The 20,483-nt window shown below is 36.7% G+C and overlaps 1 protein-coding gene across 1 annotated transcript in view; it reads left to right on the top strand.

Moving 5' to 3' along the window:
- KLF8 (Kruppel like factor 8) overlaps nt 1-18,792 on the top strand; it is a 104,937-nt gene extending 86,145 nt beyond the window's left edge. The window contains exon 6 of the mRNA XM_045833237.1: nt 13,518-18,792. Within this exon, the coding sequence (XP_045689193.1) occupies nt 13,518-13,699 (182 nt within the window). The 3' untranslated portion in view covers nt 13,700-18,792. The remainder of the gene's footprint in view (nt 1-13,517) is intronic.
- Nucleotides 18,793-20,483: the final 1,691 nt, after the last annotated feature.

Here is a 20,483-nt window from a genome sequence, read left to right as displayed (position 1 = left end):
CTGAGCAGAGGCTGTTGCTTATCTGGATCCTTCTTCCAGCATGCAATAAAGCTGTGCATCGCCTCTGAGCTGACAATCATAGAAAGCAGAAAATACAGATATAACAATTGCCATTAAATATACTGTCAAGCACAAGTTTTTAATAATGGCATCAACCCATTCACCCAGACTCAAAATTTATTGATTGTTAACATTCTCTTATGCCCTTGGTTCTTTGTTTCTAAAGTTCTATTATTTCATTCATTAAGTAGCTATTTTATTGAGGATGTAGACATAATTGCCAGGAACATATATTGTGAAACTGCACTTTCTGGATTTGATATCCCATTCTTCCACTCATTAACTAAAAATTACTTCACATCTTTGCCTCAGTTTCCTTATGTGGGAATATTAATAGTGAAAAAACACTTTGTATAGTACCTGACATATAGGAAACACTCAGTAAATGTTAGGTATTATAAATGGTTTTTTAAATTCTACTCTCACTGCCATCCCCTTGTTTTTTGTATTAATTTATTCTTTAGCCCCAGCTTCATTGACTTATAGTTGACCATTAAAATTGTATATATTCAAGATATAAAATTTGGTGATTTGATATATGTATACATTGTGAAACATTCACCACAATCAAGCTAAATAACATATCTATCCATCACCTGACATAGTTACCATTTTTGGTGGTAAGAACACCTAAGATCCACCCTTTCAGCAAATTTTAATGCATGGTAAAATATTGTCAACTATAGTCACATTGTTGTATACTAGATTCCCAGGACTTATTTACTTGCAAAACTGAAACTTTCTACCCCTTTACCAGCATCTCCCCATACTCCAGCCCCAGCCTCCAGTAGCTACCATTCTATAATCTGCTTCAATGAGTTTGACAATGTTATCTTCCACATACTGCTTGAGGTCATACAGTTTTTGCCTTTCTGAACCTGGCTGTTTCACTTAGCATAATGTCCTATACTTTCATCCATGTTGTTACAAATGGCAAGATTTCCTTCTTTTGAAAGGCTGAGTAATATATCATATCTTTATGTATTCATCCATTAACAGACACTTAATTATTTCCATTTCTTGGCATTGTGACCAATGATGTAATGAACATAGGACTGCATATATCTCTTTGAGATATTCATTTTGTTCCCTCTGGATATATACCCAGATACAAGATTGCAGGAATATAGGGTAGCTCTATGTTTAATTTTTAAGTATATTTTATTGATTATGCTATTACAGTTGCCCATTTTTTTCTCTGCTTTCTCCCACTCTGCCTTGAACCCCCTCCCATCAGCATCTGTGCCCACCCCCCCACCCCAGTTCATATCCATGGATTGTACATATAAGTTCTTTGGCTTCTCCATTTGCTATACTATTCTTAACCTCCCCCTATTTTGTGCCTACCATTTATGCTTCTTCTTCCCTTTACCTTTTCCCCATTCTTCCCCTCCACCTCCCCCCCACCAATAACCCTCCAGGTGATCTTCACTTCTGTGATTCTGTTCCTGATGTACTTGTTTACCTAGTTTGTTTTTGTTTTTTAGCTTCAGTTGTTGATAGTTGTGAGTTTGTTGTCATTTTACTGTTCATAGTTTTGATCTTATTTTTCTCAGATAAGTCTCTTTAACATTTCATATAATAAGGCTTGCTGATGAACTCCTTTAATTGACCTTATCTGGGAAGCACTTGATCTGCCCTTTCATTCTAAATGATAGCTTTGCTGGATAGAGTCATCTTGGATGTAGGTCCTTGCCTTTCATGACTTTGAATACTTCCTTCCAGCCCCTTCTTGCTTGCAAGGTTTCTTTTGAGGAATCAGCTGATAGTCTTATGGGAACTCCTTTGTAGGTAACTGTTTCCTTTTCTCTTGCTGCTTTTAAGATTCTCTCCTTATCCTTAATCTTGGGTAATGTAATTATGATGTGCCTTGATGTGTGCTTCCTTGGGTCCAACTTCTTAGGGACTCTCTGAGCTTCCTAGACTTCCTGGAAGTCTATTTCCTTTGCCAGATTAGGGAAGTGCTCATTCATTATGTTTTCAATTTCTTGTTCTTCTTCTCCTTCTGGCACCCCTATGATTTAGATGTTGGAACATTTAAAGTTGTCCTGGAGGTTCCTCCGCCTCTCCTCATGTTTTTGAATTCTTGTTTATTCATTGTATTCTGTTTGAGTGCTTATTTCTTCCTTCTAGTACAATCCATTGGTTTGAGTCCTGGTGTCCTTCCCTTCACTGTTGGTTATATACATATACATATACATATACATATACATATACATATACACATATACATATATTTATTTATTTTACTTTGCATTGTATTGTATAATTCACTTTTTCCTGTATTTTGCAACCATACTCAACCAATTCTTTGAGCATTCTGATTACCATTGTTTTGAACTGTGCATCTGATAGGCTGGCTATCTCTTCATCACTTAGTTGTATTTTTTCTAGAGCTTTGATCTGTTCTTTCATTTGGGCCATATTTTTTAGTTTCAACACACCTGTTACATAGTAAGGGGTGGAGCCTTAGGTGTTTGCCAGGGTGGGGCAACCCAGGTGCTGCATTGTGGTGCTGCATGTGGGGGAGGATTCAGAGAGGGAACAATTCCACTTGTTCAGCTCTCAGTCACTTCCTCCACTACCCACTAGCAAACTGGGCTTTTCTGGTGCTGATTCCTGGGTTTGTGGTTTTGTGTATGTTCTAGGTCCCCGTGGGTCTCTCTGACAAACTCTTCTGTGAGTCTGGGAGCTTCTCCTGGTGCCCCAATCCCCACAGGTGTTTTCAGTCAGGTTTTGAGGCTTTATTTACCTGCACTAGAACTCTGGGTTGGGTGGTCTGTCTTGACCCCCAGTTGTTCCTCGTGTTTTATCTGCACACGAATATGGCACTGCTGGTTCTGCCAGCTACCACCTTGCCTCAAGTCCTCTCTGCTGGCTGCCCATCTCTGCCCCTCCTACTGATCTGGATGAATGTGTCTTCTTTAACTCCTTGGCTGTCGGGCTTCCATACAGTTCAATTTTCTGTCAGTTCTGCTTGTTTCTTGTTCTTAAATTTGTTGTTGTCCTTTTGGTTGTGCGAGGAGGCACAGTGTATGTACCTACGCCTCCATCTTGGCCAAAATCTTATTGTCTTACACTTGGGAAAAAAAGCTTCCTACTGACTTTAAACCTGCCCAGCAGGTTTTGCTGGTTTTCCTGGGTGCTGCAGGCAGAGGGGAGCTGGACTCCATCTTTTTTCCTTTCCTGTGGTTCAGCGAGGGTCAGGGCTCAGTCTGGGCTATAATTTTTACAGGTGGCTAGTTTCCATTCCATGCCCTCATAGCATTGCAGAGCCTACACTCTCCACTGCGCATATTTGCTATGCTGGTGTCTATAGTCCACCTCTTTGTGCAACCCTTGATTAGTCTGTGAGGTTCACTTAGTGGGAACAAATCATGTCCCCCCTCCTACCTCCTCACTGGTCTGGCTGCTGCATAGGGGTGGTCCTTGCACAGCATCTGAGAGAGCTTTTTCTGAGTGAAGTCCTCTTGTTTTTCAGTAGGCCATTCTTAACAAGTACCCAGCTTTCCACAGAGACCAACTCTCCGACCAGTCCAGAAACTATCTGGGTCACGACCCATCTCTTCTCCCATTTCCAGGTGTCACCCAGCTCCCCAATTTCTCTGGTAATTTCCCAGTTGGTGACCACGGTCTCAGATGGGGTATGCTGCTGGCTGTGTGTCTCTTACTGCATCTTTATCCTCCCAGCAACTTTAAGCATCCAGGTCTCTCTTGGCGTGGGTCTGTAAACTCACCACTCTAAGAGGAGAGGGAGCCACCAAGTCATAATCACTGACCCAGAACTCCTTCAAAGGTGCTGCAGCAGCCCAGAGACCCTACCGTCAACCTGGAAAATCTCCTTGCTGTCCATTTTTAAATGTCCTCTGCACACTTTAGCTTCCAAACTGTTGTATCACCTGGAATTCTGTTGCCTGTTCACCCTGTTCATTGGTAGATCAGCTAGGTGTCCCAGTTGGGTGCAAGAGGGGTGGGCTCAGTTCCTGCCTACCTCGCCACCATCTTCTTCTCAATATGTTTAAATTTTTTATGAAACTTTATACTATTTTTCATGGTGGCTATACCATTTTATATTCCCAGTAATAGTGTACAAGGAATCTCTTTTCTCCACATTTTCTCCAATACATCTCATCCTTTGTTTTTCTAATAATAGCCACTGTAATTTCCCAGATGATTAATGAATTTGAGCATATGCCTGTTGGCTTTTTTATATGCTTATTGACCATTTACATGTTTTTATTTGAGAAATGTCTATTCAGTCTGTCCTTTGTTCATTTTTAATTGGGCTATTTGAGTTTACTGCTGTTGAATGGTATGAATTCATTTATTTTGAATATTAACTTTTTATGAGATAATGTGCTTTGCAAATATATTCTCCCATTCTATAGGTTCCCTTTGACTCTATTGATTATTTCTTTTCTTTGAAGAAGCTTTTTAGTTTGATGGAATCCCATTTGTCAATTTCTATTTTTGTTTCTGTGCTTTTAGTGTCTTATTCAAAAAGAAAAAAGAAAAAACCTTGCCTAAACCAATGTCAAGAAGCTTTTCCCCTGTGTTTTCTTTTAGTAGTTTTATGGTTTACGTTTTAGTTTTAAGTTTTTAATTCATTTTTGAGTTAACTTTTGTATATGGTGTGCATAAGGGTCCAATTTCATTCTTCTGCATATGAATATCCAGTTTTCCCAGCACCATTTATTGAATACTGTCCTTACCCCATTGTTTTTTATTGGCATGTTATTGAAGATCAATTGACTGTAGACACATGTATTTATATCTGAGGTTTCTTTTCTATTTCATTGGTCTATACATCTTTTTAATGTCAGTATTATTCAGGTTTGATTACTGTAGCTTTGTAATATATTTTGAAATCAGAATGTTTGATGCCTCAAATTTTATTCTTCTTGCTCAGAATTGCTTTGGCTATTCAGGGTCTTTTGTGCTTCTGCATGAATTTTAAGATTACTTTTCTAGTTCTATAAAGAATACCAATGGGATTTTGATGAAAATTACATTAAATCTGTAGGTCACCATGGGTATTATGCATATTTTAACATTATTCTTCTAATTCACGAACATGGGATGTCTTTGTATTTATCAATGCCTTCTATTTTTTTATCATTTTTTATTGTTATTCTATTACAGTGGTCTCAGTTTCTACTCCTTTGCCCTCTTCTGCCCACCCTACCACAGTTAATTTCCCCACTGTTGTCCATCCCCATAGGTCATTCATACATGTGTTTTGACTAGTCCCTTCCCCTTCTTTTCACCATCACCCCCCTCTGCTCTCCCCTCTGGTCATTTTTCAGTCTGTTCCATCTCTCCATTTCTGTGATTCTATTTTGTTCCTTAGTTAATTTTGTTCGTTAGATTCCTCTTATAGGTGAGATCATATGGCATTTGTTTTCTACTGCTTTGCTAATTTCACTTAGCATAATGCTCTCTGGTTCCATCCATGCTGTCCCGAAGGGTAGGAGCTCCTTCTTCCTTTCTGCTTCATAGTATTCCACTGTGCAAATGTACCACAGTTTGTTTGTTTTTTTAATACACTCCTTTACTGATGGACACTTAGGCTGTCTCCAGGACGTGGTTGTTGTAAATAATGCTGCTATTTGAGGTTTTTCTATCTTCTTTAGGTAGGCCTGTGTTGCTATCAATTTCCCTCTCAGAACTGCCTTCACTATGTCCCATAAGTTTGGGGTTGTGTGTTTATTTTCATTTGTTTCTAGACACTTTTTTTATTTCTTCCTTGATTTCATTGTTGACCCATTCATTATTTGATAACATGTTATTGAATCTCCAAGTATTTGAATGTTTTTGAGTTGTTTCCTTGAGGTTGGTTTCTAGTTTCAGTCCATTGTGATCTGAGCACATGCTTGATATGATTTCAGTTCTCTTGAATTTGTTGAGGCTTCTTTTGTGTCCTGCCATGTGGTCCATCTTTGAAAATGTTCCATGTGCATTTGAAAATAATGTGTATTTTTCTTCTTTGGGGTGAAAGGTTCTATATATAGCAGTTAAGCCCACTTGATCTAGAGTGTTGTTCAGTGCCACAATGTTCTTATTGATTCTTTGTTTGGAAGATCTGTCCATTGTTGACAGTGGGGTGTGAAAATCCCCTATGATGACTGTGTCATTGTCAATATCTTTTTTGAATACCTTCAAGATTGTCTTCATATATTTAGGTGCTCCTATGTTGGGTTCATATATGTTTACAAGGGTTATATAGTCCTGTTGGACTACTCCCTTCATGATTATGTGGTGACCTTCTTTGTCCCTTTTTATGGCTTTCCTTTTGAAGACTATTTTGACTTATAGAAGTATTGTTACCTAAGTTTTCTTTTTGTGTCCATTTGCTTGGAATATTTTTTTCCCATCATTTCACTTTCAGCCAATGGAAACCTTTTGTTCTGAGGTGGGTCTCTTGTAGACAGCATAAGTGCAGTTCATGTTCTCTTATCCATTCAGCTACCCTATGTCTTTTGATTGGAACATTTAATCCATTTACATTTAAGGTTATTATTGATAGGTACTTATTTGTTGCCTTTTTACCACACCTGTGTTTCTCTCTTGCTTTCTCTCATTCTCTCATTCATATATATATATATATGAGAAATATACATACTTATTCTCCTTTATAGCATTCCCATTAACATCTCTTGGAGTCCTGGCTTAGTGGAGATGCACTCTTTTAGCATTCTTTAGCCTGAGTAACTCCTTATTTCACCTTACATTTTAAATAAGAGCCTTGTTGGATAGCATAGTCTTGGTTGCAGGCCTTTGCTTTTCATTACTTGGCATATTTCATGCCAGTCCCTGCTAGCTTGTAGTGTTTCTGTTGAGAAATCACCTGATAGCCTTATCAGATCTCCCTTGTATGTTACTAGCTGTTTCTCCCTTGTCACCTTTAAAATTCTGTCTTTGTCTTTTACATTTGGCATTTTAATTATGATGTGTCTTGCAGTAGGTCTCTTTGGGTTCATCTTGTTTGGGACTCTTTATGCTTCCTGAACTTTCACGACTTTTTCCTGCACCAAGTTAGGGAAGTTTTCTGTCATTATTTTTTCAAACAGGTTTTCTATCCCTTGTTTCTTTTCTCCTTTTGGTATTCCTATGGTGCAAATGTTGTTACTTTTCATGTTGTCCTGAAGTTTCCTTAAACGATCCTCATTCTTTTTGAGACTTTTTTTTTTTCATTTTGTTGATCTTACTGGATATTTCTTTCTACTTTGTCTTCAGCTTGCTGATTTGGTTCTCTGCTTCCTCTAGGCTGATTTTAATTCTTCTAGTGTATTTTTCATTCCAGATATTGTATTCTTCATTTCTTCCTGTTTCATATCCATAGTTCGTATGTCCTTCTTCATGCTGTAGTAGTTTGTGCTAAGTTCCTTGTAGCCTCCGTAAAGTTCCTTATAGTTCTCACTGAGTTCTTTGAGCATCATTTTAACCATTATTTTGAAGTCTATGTCTGATAGATTGGTTACATCATTTTCATTTCGCTCTTTTTGGGGGGATTCATCCTTTCTTTTCAATTGGGGGTTCTTTCTTTGTCTCCCCATTATAGGTGACTCTTTTTATTTCTTTCTGTGTCTCAGGGTGGTCTACTTTGCCTGCCTGTTCTTCATGGGGTGGATTTCTGTGGTAGGAGTTCTGTGGGACTCAGTGGTATAGTCTCTTTGATCTCCAGTGTGGATTCTGTAGGGTTGCCCTTTACTCAGTTTATTCAGCTCTCTTGTTGTACTTGGGGTTTGATTGTTGATGCCTCATTCATTGTTGGGTTTTTCCCTCTGGCTGGCTAACTGGGAATCATAATCCCTGCCACATCTTATATGTACCCATTGTGAAGCATCTTCTGTATTTCTTCACTTCCAAACTTCATATCAGCTAAGATTCTATTGAATGATCAGCTTAGTTTTCAGAAGATCAGCCAAATATCTGAGTTGGGGAGAAGAGCAAGTGGACTCAGCTTCCATCTCCCTGGTTGTCATCTCTCTAGATGCTAGATTTGTCAATTACTCATTATTACTTAATATTCTTTTCCATCATTGGATTTCTGGGCAAAGCAGCTGCTCTCAGTGTTGGCTGGGTGGGCAAAATGTCCCTTTTTGTTTGTGTCTTTAAAAATTTTCTTCATCAGTGTTTTATAAGTTTCTGTATGCAAGTCTTCCACCTCATTAGTTAGGTTTACTTCTATTTTATTTTTTGTGTTGATATTGTGAATGGGTTTTTTCATTGATTTCCTTTTCAGATACTTTTTTATTTGTGTATAAAAGTGTTACTGAATTTTGTACATCGCAAGTTTAGTGAATTTTAAAAATAAGTTCTAACAGGTTTTTTTGTTTAATATTTAGGGTGTTCTATGTATCTGATTATGTCATCTGCAAATGGAGATAATTTTACTCCTTCCTTTTCAATTTGGATACCTTTTATTTCTTTTTCCTGTCTAATGCTCAGGCTATGACTTCTAGTACTATGTTGAAAGGAAATGGAAAGAATGGGCATCTTTGCCTTATATTGAATCTCAGGGGATGAGCTTTCTGTTTTTCCTCATTAATTATGATGTTAGCTGTGGGTTTGTCATATATGGCTTTCATTGTGTTGCAGTAAAGTCCTTATATACCTATTTTGTTGTCAGTCTTAATTATGAATGGGTTTTGGACTTTGTTCAATTCTTTTCCTGCATCTATTAAGATAATCATGTGTTTTTTTTATTTTGTTAATGTATTATATCACATTGATTTATTTGAGTACACTGAACTGTCCTCTCATCACCCCAAGGATAAATTCAACTTGGTCATGGTGTATGATCCTTTTAATATACAGTTGAATTCCATTTTCTAGTATTATATTGAGGATTCTTGCATATATGTTCATTAGGTATATTGATCTATAGTTTTCTTGTAGTGTGCTTTGTCTGGTTTTGGTATCAAGGTCATGTTTTTCTCATAGAATAACTTTAAAAGTATTCCTTCCTTTTCTAATTTTGAAAGGGTTTTAAAAGAATTGGTATCAATTATTCTTTGAATGTCTGGTAGAATTCACCCATGAAACCTTCTGGTTCTGGGCTTTTTTTCTTATGAAATTTTTGATTACTGATTCAATCTCCCTATTTGCTGCTGGTTTGTTCAGGCTTCCTGTTTCTTTTTGATTCAGTTTTGGTAGGTTGTATGTTTCTAGGAATGTATTCATTTCTTCTAAGTTACCTAGTTTGTGGGCATATAATTGTTAGTAATTGTTCCTTATAATATTTTTTGTATCTGAGACATCCATTGTAATGTCTCTTCTCTCATTTATGATTTTATTAATTTGAATCTTCTGTTACATTTATTCTTGTTTACTTCACCAGTTCAATAAATAATTATCTTTTAATTTTTTTAATTTAAGTATAGTTGGTATACAACATTATATTAGTGATATTAGTTTCAGGTGTGCAATCTAGTGATTTGACATTTTATACTTTACAATATGATCACCCCACTTTTTCTGTAATCACCTGTCACTGTGCAAATGATTCACCATATTATGAGCTATATTCTCCTTTCCCCTTTTTAATCTTATTTTTCAATTACAGTTGAAATTGAATATTATATTAGTTTCAAGTGTACAACATAGTTGTTAGACATTTATATAATTTATGAATAGTCCCCAAACTTATTACCTACCTGCTTCCATGCATTTATTACAATATTATTGATAATATTCCCTATGTTCTACTTTATATCATTGTGACTATTTTATAACTGACAATTTGTACTTCTTTCATCCCTTCACTTTTTGCACCTAGCCCACTACCCCCTCCCTTTGGGTGACTATCCCTTTGGTCTGTGTTTTTTGTGAGTCTTTTTTTGTTTTGTTTTGTTTGTTCATTTGTTTTTAGATTACACATCTAAGTGAAACCATACAGTGTTTGTCTTTCTCTACTTGACTTATTTCACTTTTGCATAATACCTTCTAGATCCATCCATGAATGGATAAAAAAATGTAGTACATACATATATACATACACACATATGCATGCATGTATGTATCATACATATATGAGTGAAAATATTTTATTATTTTTATTGCTGTATAATATAGTATATCTATCTATACATGCATGCATACATACATATGCATGCATACATACATATATACATGTATGTACAGACAGACTATAATATACAGCAATAAAAAGAATAAAATATTTTCATTTGTGACATGAATAAATAATTTGAGCACCTTCTTTATATGCCAAACAAATAGGTTAGCCCAGTAGCCTCTTATTCATTGTAATACATCTTGCATACCATGGCTAGATCATTCCAATATACAACTTTTACCAAGTCACTCCTGAGTTCAAAAATTGTCAGTGTTACCCACTACCTCCCTCATTGCCTTCAGGCAGCGGTGTGCCAAGAGGGAGGGGGCTATGGGAGCTATTTGTCATGGCAGGAAAGAGAGTTTTATTACTGACATTGTTTATAATTGGAACATGATAAAAAAAGAGCAAGCTAACTTTTACTGTATTTTATTGTTTTAAAATTATATTCAGTGCATCCCCCTTTTGTTTATACCTGAGGCAGGCTACTGTCACTCCCCCCCCCCCCGCCGTTGGTTATGTCACTACCTTTCATACAAAAATCCAAATTCTTTAGTCTTGCCTTTATAACAGGGGTCATCTCACATCACTTCTTTAAAGATACTCCATGCTTCAGAGTATGCATTTTTAACTCTTGTGCCTTACCAGCTCATGCCCCTAATTGATTGGGTTGCTTTTTTGCCTTCTGTTCCACCTTAACCTACCCATGCCTCCAGTTTAGTGCTTTCATACTAGCTCACAGATTATGTAGCCTTGAAATTTATATCACATTTATATGTATAGTTTATATTATGAATTAATTTCCTGTGTATGTTTTGTTCTTCAATTTAGATGCTATGTTGAGGGAGTCATGAGTTGTGTCTGATGAGGTGCAATGGGACAAACAGGAGCTTGTTCAATGATAATAGAATGTAACTGTTTTGAAATAGAAAAATCAATCTCCCTTACTCAATTCCTGAACAGTGTGTATTCTAGTAATGAGCTTATATCACCACAGGGTGTCACTGCTTTGCAATTAAAATTTCTTCTTTTGGGTGTAGAGAATATAGGAATACTCAGGAGAAGTTTTTGAGAGATTGTAACAAAATTTATAACTGAAGCAGTTGGGAGGTGTGGAGATGGGATGGAATTATATAGACCAAAATGTTAAATTCCCCTTTACACACTCTCAACATCACCTGCAGTCTCACTCTTCTTCCCACTGTTAATATTTTGCTGTGTAGTCTTCCAGATCATTTTTCCTTTGTCGCATGCGCGTGTGTGTATATGTGTGTGTGTGAGAGAGAGAAATCTAAACAGAATTTTAGAAAGCGTAAATGAAATCCCACTGTGTTGGTGTGTGTTTGTGTGTAGACCTTCAGTAGTATTCTCTTTGTATTTGGTAAAGTTTTATTGGTCATCTTTTGCTCTTAATATATCCAAGTCTATTTCATCCTTTTTAGCAGCTACAGCAGCAATTTCTGAATATTGAAGTGATCAGTAATTGTCATCTTTAGTCCTCAAAATGGTTGCCTGAGGAAGGTCCAAACCTGAGTCATAGTGAATTCCATTCTGTCACCTGTTTTTGTTGAAAGTTGTATCATTAATTAATAAACACTTGAGAGGATTGGTAGGTGGTGAGCAATAAGTTAAAAAGTAGCATGTGCAAACCAGATTGCCACCTGAACTTAGAAGAGCATAAAATTAAATGTCCTGGAGAATTTGTAAAAAGGAAAGGGGAGAAAGAACCAGAGGAAAAGAGACCGTTAGAATACCAATGCAGCCCTGGCTAGTATGGCTCAGTGGATTGAGCACCGGCCTGTGAACGAACCAAAGGTCATGGTTCAATTCCCAGTCAGGACACATGGCTGCGTTACGGGCCAGGTCCCCAGTGGGAAGCTTGTGAGAAGCAACCACACATTGATGTTTCTCTCCTTCTCTTTCTCCCTTTCTTCCCCTTTCTCTAAAAATACATAAAATCTTTTTTAAAAAGAATACCAATGCATTTTGTCTGCATTATTGTTTATGATTACAAAATAATATATGCTCATTATAGAAGATGGGAAATAGAAAAACACATTAAGAAGAAATCAAAGAGATGGTTTCTAGACTTAATGTGGTGATCACATTTAGGGTATATAAATATTGAATTGCTATGTTGTACACCTGAAACTAATATCATATTCTGTGCCAGCTATATTTAAATAATAAAGAAAACAAACATTACCCTTATCCTATGACCTAGATTTCACCATAATTGATATTCATTTCTACTTATCTTTTATTTTAAAATTTTGATGGGATTGTAAACTAGTGTCACTACTATGGAAAAGGTATGGAAGTTCTTCAAAAAATTTAAAAATAGAATTACTATATATCTCAACAATCCCACTGCTGGGTATTTTTCCAAAGAAACTGAAAACACTAATTCTAAAAAGGATGCACCCATGTGTTCATTGCAGCATTATTTACAATAGCCAAGGTACAATATCATGATTTTTAAAACATTCAAATGATAGAGAAAAGTAAAAAGAGGAAGTCCTCTTTCCACAGTTTTCATCCTCTCCAGATATTCATTCACTGTTAATATTTTCTCTCACAATTTACATTTTAAAAATACTGATACTGCTTTTATTCTGAGTATATAAGCATGTGGTATGTGATTTAATGGGATCATCTTGTGTTAATATATTTTATATTATATTACTTTTTTCTTTTAGCTTTTTATCCAGAGCATACATATCCCATATATAACCCAGATGCAATCTGGGAATACTGAGCATGGACTATTTCAAAAAGTTTGACTTGATGCTTTTACTCACCCCATTCCATGCCCTTTAATTTTTGCCCTTACACAGAAGAAAGCCTAAGCTGAGGGCTCATTCTAGTGAATCACATGTTCTTTCTGTGTATATGGCTCTCCTTTGTCTGGTTGTTGGGAGGTATTAGAGAGAATATTGTTGCTACAGTGTGGTACAGTGTAAAGTGTCAAAAGACCTTGGTTTGGATCCCAGGTTTATCATTTACGACCTATGTTCAGAAAAGAAAATGTGTCAAACAACCCTGTGAGATATTTTATCTGCCTTTAGAGATGATTAAACAGAGACCCAGCCAGGGAGAAGTTACTTATTTAAGGTCACACAGGTGTGTGTAGTAGAGCCAAGATTTAAGCAAAGCCTTGTTTGAGTTAGTGCCTATGTGTTTTGCACTCTATCAGCTCAGCTTCTGTTTAGTAATTCTGTAAAGGTGAGGGAGAGCATGTCTTCAAAGTGATTGTCTCACCATTTGACCAAATCCTTGATAAAAAGTTGTATGCTCTGTTATCTTTTCAGTATCCAAACATCTCTTCTCTGACTCCCCTTGTGGGGTTTTTTTTTTTTTTTGCATATTTCCTTTCTAGGAGAGAAGCCTTATAAGTGCACCTGGGATGGCTGCTCCTGGAAATTTGCTCGCTCAGATGAGCTTACCCGCCATTTCCGCAAGCACACAGGCATCAAGCCCTTCCGGTGCACAGACTGCAACCGTAGCTTCTCTCGCTCTGACCACCTGTCCCTGCACCGCCGGCGCCATGACACCATGTGAGCTCCACAGTCCACACTTAGAAGAGCTGTGCTGCTCTCATTCCTGTGTGTGTACTGAGGTCATGACCATCTTTTCCGCTTTGACTTCAGCATGCCTCTGGGATAGGGTTGGAACAGCTCACTGAGCCAGGTTGATGAGACTGGTTTTCCATGGGGGCTCTTCATATTCCATCTTCACCTCTCCACCATCCACTCCCCAGTTTTATCAACCACCACATAGGTTGAATAAAAGTGTGGCACCCATGGTCAGAGATGGGACATTTTTCCTACAATAACAAAACGGGAATCCAACTCAAGGCTGTGAAAAAAACATATGCTGCTTTTTTTTTCCTCTTATCTTTTTCTGAGAATTCTTATCCATAGTATTTTTTTGAGTCAGTACTTAAAAGTGGTTGGTATCTTCTAAAATAACTTTTTTTTCAAGTTCCTAGACAGAAGACGGCATAACAGTATACTTCATTGGTAGAATGGATTTGGTTCCTGAGCATAGGACACATTCTCAGTGAATAAACTGAGTCCCATACAAAACTGAAAGGTTTTGTAAATCCAATCCTGTTTGTTCTTACAGTTTGGTTTTCAGACAGTGCAGGTGCTTTTGCTTCCTAAGTCCATCAAAGGAAATGAAGGGATCTTCTTGTCCATCTCCTTCTCCTTCTTCCTTCTCTTTCTCCTTTAAGATTAAAGATTTTACAGCACAATCACATTGTTAGGTTAAATATTTGTTAGGAAAAATATTCAAAGCACACATCAACATGCCAGTAGGGTGAAAGGTGTTTCAGGAGAGTATGTTGGATCATGATAAAAAGACACAGAACTAGGATAATCCTGAAAACAAATAGAGGAAGACTTTCATTTGGATAAGATACTAAAAGTGCTGTGATCACAAACCTCATTCAAAGGGCAGCCTGTTCAGACAGTGTCTTGAGGGGCTGTACTGTACTGTTTATTCTTTTGTTTACATAAAGCAATTATTATGAGTATAACACATGATGAGAAATCATACACTGGGGCCATGTTATAGAAAGGTAAGGGATTGTAAAAAAATATTTGCTCATTCCATGGCATTATTAGCATGCATTCCTGTGTTTCAATTGGAATATAAGAGGTTTTCAGTGAAAACTGAAATACAAAAAGTAACTCGATGTTCTGCAACTGCTATGAACACCTAAGCCATTTGTTTTAGCCATACAGCATGTTGCATAATATACACATTTGGTTACCAAATCTTACTATTTCATAATAGTCTCCGAGACATAAAACCTTGTGTTCTAGGCTGTAGACTTCAGATCTACCTCCACATGGCATATTTCCTCTCTCTGGGGGAATGGGAGTTTGCATCACTTAACTTTGGACTTAGCCTCTCTCCTAAAGGTTATCTTCATATGGACCCCCTTTTCCTTAGCAGATATTCAGCCAGTCCCTGCTTAAATAGTTTAGGTTACTACCTCCCAATGTTTATCCATTATGAATAAATAATAGAATTCTAGCACCAATAAGGGATACTATTAACCATCTAGTCTTACCCATCATATATATTTTACAGATGAGACAAATACGGGTCAGATTCTTTCTCCAGATTTTTCCTTGAAGCCTTATAAACCTGTACACCCATTATTCCAGGGATCACATTATTAAACCAAATTAGAGAAAACTTTACATGATTGGTTCAAGTAATTGTCCAATTTTATGTTATGCTTCAGAAAATTTTAGACTACTCACAAAATAATTTACAGTTGATTAAATAGTAAAGTGTGCCTGTGGTCATTGACATGCAACATTAGGCACACAATTTTTCTCTTCTAACACTTTCTATAATATCTCAGAATTGATTTACCTCACTTAAACATACTGTGTCCAGCTCATAAACCTTTATAAATTTAAGGCCTGCCTGTATTTTTCAAAGTGACATGTGGATTTTTATTATTCTCATTGTTATTTTGATATAGATTTTCCTTTGACTTTTGGTGTGTAAGTTTCACACTGTAGAATGAAAGGGAACTTTTATGTACCTCTAAGACAGATTGTTAAAGGTAAATTACCATCATACATATTGTCTTAAGCTTGTAATTGAGTAGTTGGTACGGTATTTCACAGTAGAGTCCAAAGATTTACCCATTTTCTCCAGAGTTTTGATCCTGAGACAACCTTTTCCAGAGTTCATAACTGTCATGTGCCCCCCAGACATCAGGATCTTTTGCATTGGAGCATATAATTTATTAATGCATAAAGGATATTAAGCATACTATTATACTAACTAGAATGATCAAATTAAAGTTCTAAATATTGATATCCCTGACACCTCTAAGCTTTTATTCAATTTTTTTTTCCTGCTAAGTAAGGAGGACCTTTTTTACTGCTTTATTGTCTATAGTCAGGCAACAATTTTAATCCTATTCTCATTGCCCTCTCCCTTCCAAATAACAATAAAAAATTATTCCAATCATTACATATTCTTTAAGTAATGTGTTAAAATTTATTAAGAGTATTTCATACCATACAGTAATTCAAATACAGTACAATACAGTAGTGTACCAAAAGCATATCGAATTTTGTTAGACAGTAAGACAGAAAGGAACTGTATCTCTTAAGTGGCATTTAGGGTTCATTGAACATGCTGTGCTCACATCAGCAAAGCACCGTTGTGTGGATAGTTGACTAGGGTATGGAAAATGGCCTTATTGGATGTGGTTGGATAATATCCTGGGATTTGTTGCAGTGGAGTTCCTCCATCTGTAGATGCTTGTCAGTTGAACATAACTATTGATAATTATGATTTGGAAATTCAGGAAAAGCTGAAGAATATGAATTGACTGGGTAGATTAAGGGGGAATGAATTGTGGGTAAGATAAAAAGGTTTCTAAGGGTAACTTCTTTTTAAATAAAATGTTTATTTTGGAACAGTTGTAGATATATAGAAAAATTGTGAAGATTCTACAGAGAGCTTCCCTATACCCTACATCCAGGTTTTTTCTATTATTAACATCTCTCATTAATATGGTACATTTGCTATAATTAATAAAGTGATATTGGTACTTATTAACTCAAGTCCAAATATTCAAATTTCCTTAATTTTAACCTAATATCTTTTGGGGGTTTCCATTCAAGATACTGTCACATTTACTGGTCCTATCTCCTTACACTTCTCTTAATTGTCATGGTTTCTCAGATTTTCCTTTTTTCCTATGACTTTTACAGTTTCAAGGAGTATGTCCCTCAACTGAGATTTGTCTGATTACTTTTCTCATGATTAAACTGAGGTTATGGGTTTTTGGGAGGAAGAGCATAGAGGTAAACTGCTATTTTCATCACATTTTAACATGACTTATACCTTTGATGTTAACCTTGATCACCTGGCTGAGATAGTGTTTTGTCAGCTTTCTCCTCTGGACTCTCTACCCCACATCCCATACTGTACTCTTTGGAAAGAAGTCACTATGTGCAGCCCACACTAAAGGAGTGCTGATTTGTGCACCATATCCTTGAGTGTGTCTACAAAAAATTATTTGGAATTCTGTGTGGGAGATTTGACTCTTCTCCCTCATTTATTTATTTATGCAATCATTTACTTGTATCAGTATGGACTCACATTTACTTTGTACTTTGCTTTATAATCCAATAAAATTTTATGTTGTATGCTCAAATTGTTCCAGCATTGGCCATTGGGTGCTTTTTTTGGGTTGACTCCTAAGTCCTTTTGATAGACCCTCATAATTTTTTTTTAGCTTATACTTATTTGCTGGCACTACAAGATGCTCCATGCTCATCTTGTGTATATTTTTTGACCCACTCCTATGCTCAGCCATTTCTTTAAGGAGTCTTGGTTCCTTTTAATGGAAGATGTATTAGAAACCAAGATCTGGGTATTAGTTATGCTTGTTGCTCCTGGGCTATGTTGCTTCTAGGCCATCTTAGCTAACAGAGCAACAAACTATATGTGAATATACTAACCCATGTATAAATACACATGTCTATGAATATTTCTATATGTAATCTTCCATATCTTTATTAAGAGAAATGTGAGTTCATACTGATGTGTCCAGTGCCAATCCAGTACCAAATGGATCATTCTGGCCTTTTCCCTTTGCTTATTTGTAATATTTCACTCAAACAGTGAGAAACTTGGCACCTATACTCTGAAATCTATTTCCTTAATTGTGTAATTCTAGTATAAATGTATAGCACTATTTGAATTTTTAATCTGTGCACTGTGGATACAACTAGAACACAGTGCTTATGTGTATGGTAGTAACATTTAAAAACTCCAACACCTCTTTGAAACAAAGTGATTTGGAAAATTTAGGAATTAAGGAATTCTTTGTCCCAGGAACTTGTGGGTCTATCCTTCCTGCAAAAAGTCTCCTCAAGAAACAAGCCATTGGGAATTAACCTAACCTTGAATAAGCCTAGGGAGTTTATTGATCCCCCATAGTGTGCTAATACCTACATACAGAGATAGACACAAAAGAAAGTAAGTGTGTCCAGTTTAAAGAACAATGTAGCATTATCCTTTCTCACTGGCAAATACGGCTCTCTGACAATAAGGGTGCTACCCTAAGTTACCTCTCTTCCATATTTTTTCATCTTTCATATGGTTGACCTTAGGCAAGTCACATCACCTCTCTGTGCCTCAGTTAACCCATCTGTAAAAGAGGGATCTAAATATCTACCTCACAGGAAGGTTGTGAGGATTCTTATTAATGGATGTTGGCAGAAATGATGGGAGATCCTTAAATGAATAAAAAGTATTATGATCATCACTATGATGATAATTATAGTACCCTATATTTACTTTAGAAAAAAGAGAGGAGTAGGCTTTCTGGGTGATATAGAGCTAAATTTGAGTCAGTAATAAGGGTAATTAAAGAGTGGTTACTGGAAGCAATATTATTTCCTCTCCTACTTTCACTTTTCCTACATTCTCCTTTTTACTTACTATAGGGTTCTCATCTGTTTCCCTGACCTGAAGCATATTAAGGCCTAGAGAGATAAGTAGGCAAAATCCATTGCTTCAAAAGCTGTATTCTTCTCATTTCCTCACTGCCTGGACCACATTATATGTCACCCTGTCAGAAGCACAAAGGCAATTTCAGAGCCCTTCACACATTGGCCACTTCAACTTCACCAGTTACATTTTCTCTTTCCTCATTTTACTGTACTTTGAGCAGTATAGGTAGGAGGGAAGTGCGGTGGGGTGGTTGGGGTGGGAGTGGGAGGGAAGAGGGTGCAGTTTATACCAGTGGCAGGATATTTCTTTGGTTCTCAAACTCTGGTTTCACCTTCCATTTCCTGTTCTGGTAGTGAGTCTAGGGCAGGAGGAGAGATATTATTTTGTTAAGTGTTACAAGACTCTCCTTCCCTCCCAATAGATGTTTCCCAGGGTCGGTAATTGTGTTGGACATTACTTTTTAACTATGTTGTATGCAGTGCTGTTTTCATTGTATTTATGAATAAAAAGAGAGAAAAAAAAGAATCCCTAGTATTGTCCATTCCTGTTTTTTGACAGGAGGTTACATTAGGAGAGCAGTCCCAGAAACTCTTTTTTCGTGTTAGGGTAAGGAGCCCACAGTGAAGGGATTGATCGAATTGTTGTCATTGTTAGTTTATTTAAAGAAATTACGGAACAGTATATAAGCTTTAGTCTCTATAACTCTTATGTTTGGGCCTCGTTATTTCAGTGCTTTAGAGCAGCACCTCATTTTTCCTCTATTTTTATACTAGTTCTTGTTCCAGAGATATGGCTTTGAAGCTAGGATCATGAGCAATGTCTTATATACAAGCCTGTTGTGCACCTGGCAATACTCAAGAATTTGCTCAGTTAGCATGGCCACTTTAGAGGTTACTCTGTTCAAACCTAATGAGACTCTCCCTCTGTGGCATCCAGGCAGGGTGTGCGCTTGGGTATTAAGTAATCTTGTTATGTTTGATTATTGTACTTTTTTATTAATAAAATATTTTAAACTTCAGATATCATGAATATTATTTTGACTTTGTCTCTAGCTTATGTTTCCTCTACATGGCATGGCATGAACTTTTCCCCCCACTGAGCTGACTAAAGTTGTGATGAAATTATTATATAGTAGCATGGGACAAGAAAGGAAGCTAGTTTGTCTTAAACACAATAATCTCTCTGTTTAAGCACAAGGCCCTCCCTATTCTTGTAATCTAGTTGGAAATGTCCCTGAATGGGGCTTCAAGAAGACTGTCTGCTCTTTTTGTATATTTCCTAGAAGGACACCCACAAGAGTTTGTGGGATGCTGATCTAGGTGGCTAGCTTTTGCTGCCCATCTCTATTCTCTCCACCATTTTGTTTGTTTTTTTTTTCTAAGAAGTAATGTGGAAGAGGAGGGTATAGGGACAGCTTTACACTCCAAAGCTACTTCAGTATAAATACCAGCCTTGGATGACGATGTGGGAAGTGGCCTTGTTCAAAGATTCTGCTTTGGGAAGCTTGGTTTTTCAGAGAGACATGTGGAAAAAGTAGAAAGGAGGAAATCCTGTGAGAAAGATTGAGAGCAAGATCTAGAAGAACACATTGAATGGTTACTGGTCCTGGGGCTGCCAGAAAGAGACTTTTAATCACAAATAATATAAAACAAGAATTCTCTGAGTTTATAGGTTTCTCAGTAATATTCAATTACTCATTTGCCTATTTTAAGAATCATTGTCATGCCTTTGGGATAAGAGCATCATCTACTTGATGCTACAAATATTGAATGAAAGATACCAATAATCCAGACTCTTTGCTAGTTGCTATGGAAATGAATAAAACACAGCTACTCTCAGT

This window comes from Phyllostomus hastatus, unplaced genomic scaffold (genome assembly GCF_019186645.2).
Source record: "Phyllostomus hastatus isolate PE091 unplaced genomic scaffold, TTU_PhHast_1.1 phas_contig_10, whole genome shotgun sequence".
Taxonomy (NCBI): Eukaryota; Metazoa; Chordata; class Mammalia; order Chiroptera; family Phyllostomidae; genus Phyllostomus; species Phyllostomus hastatus.
This window is presented reverse-complemented; position numbering and strand designations above follow the sequence as displayed.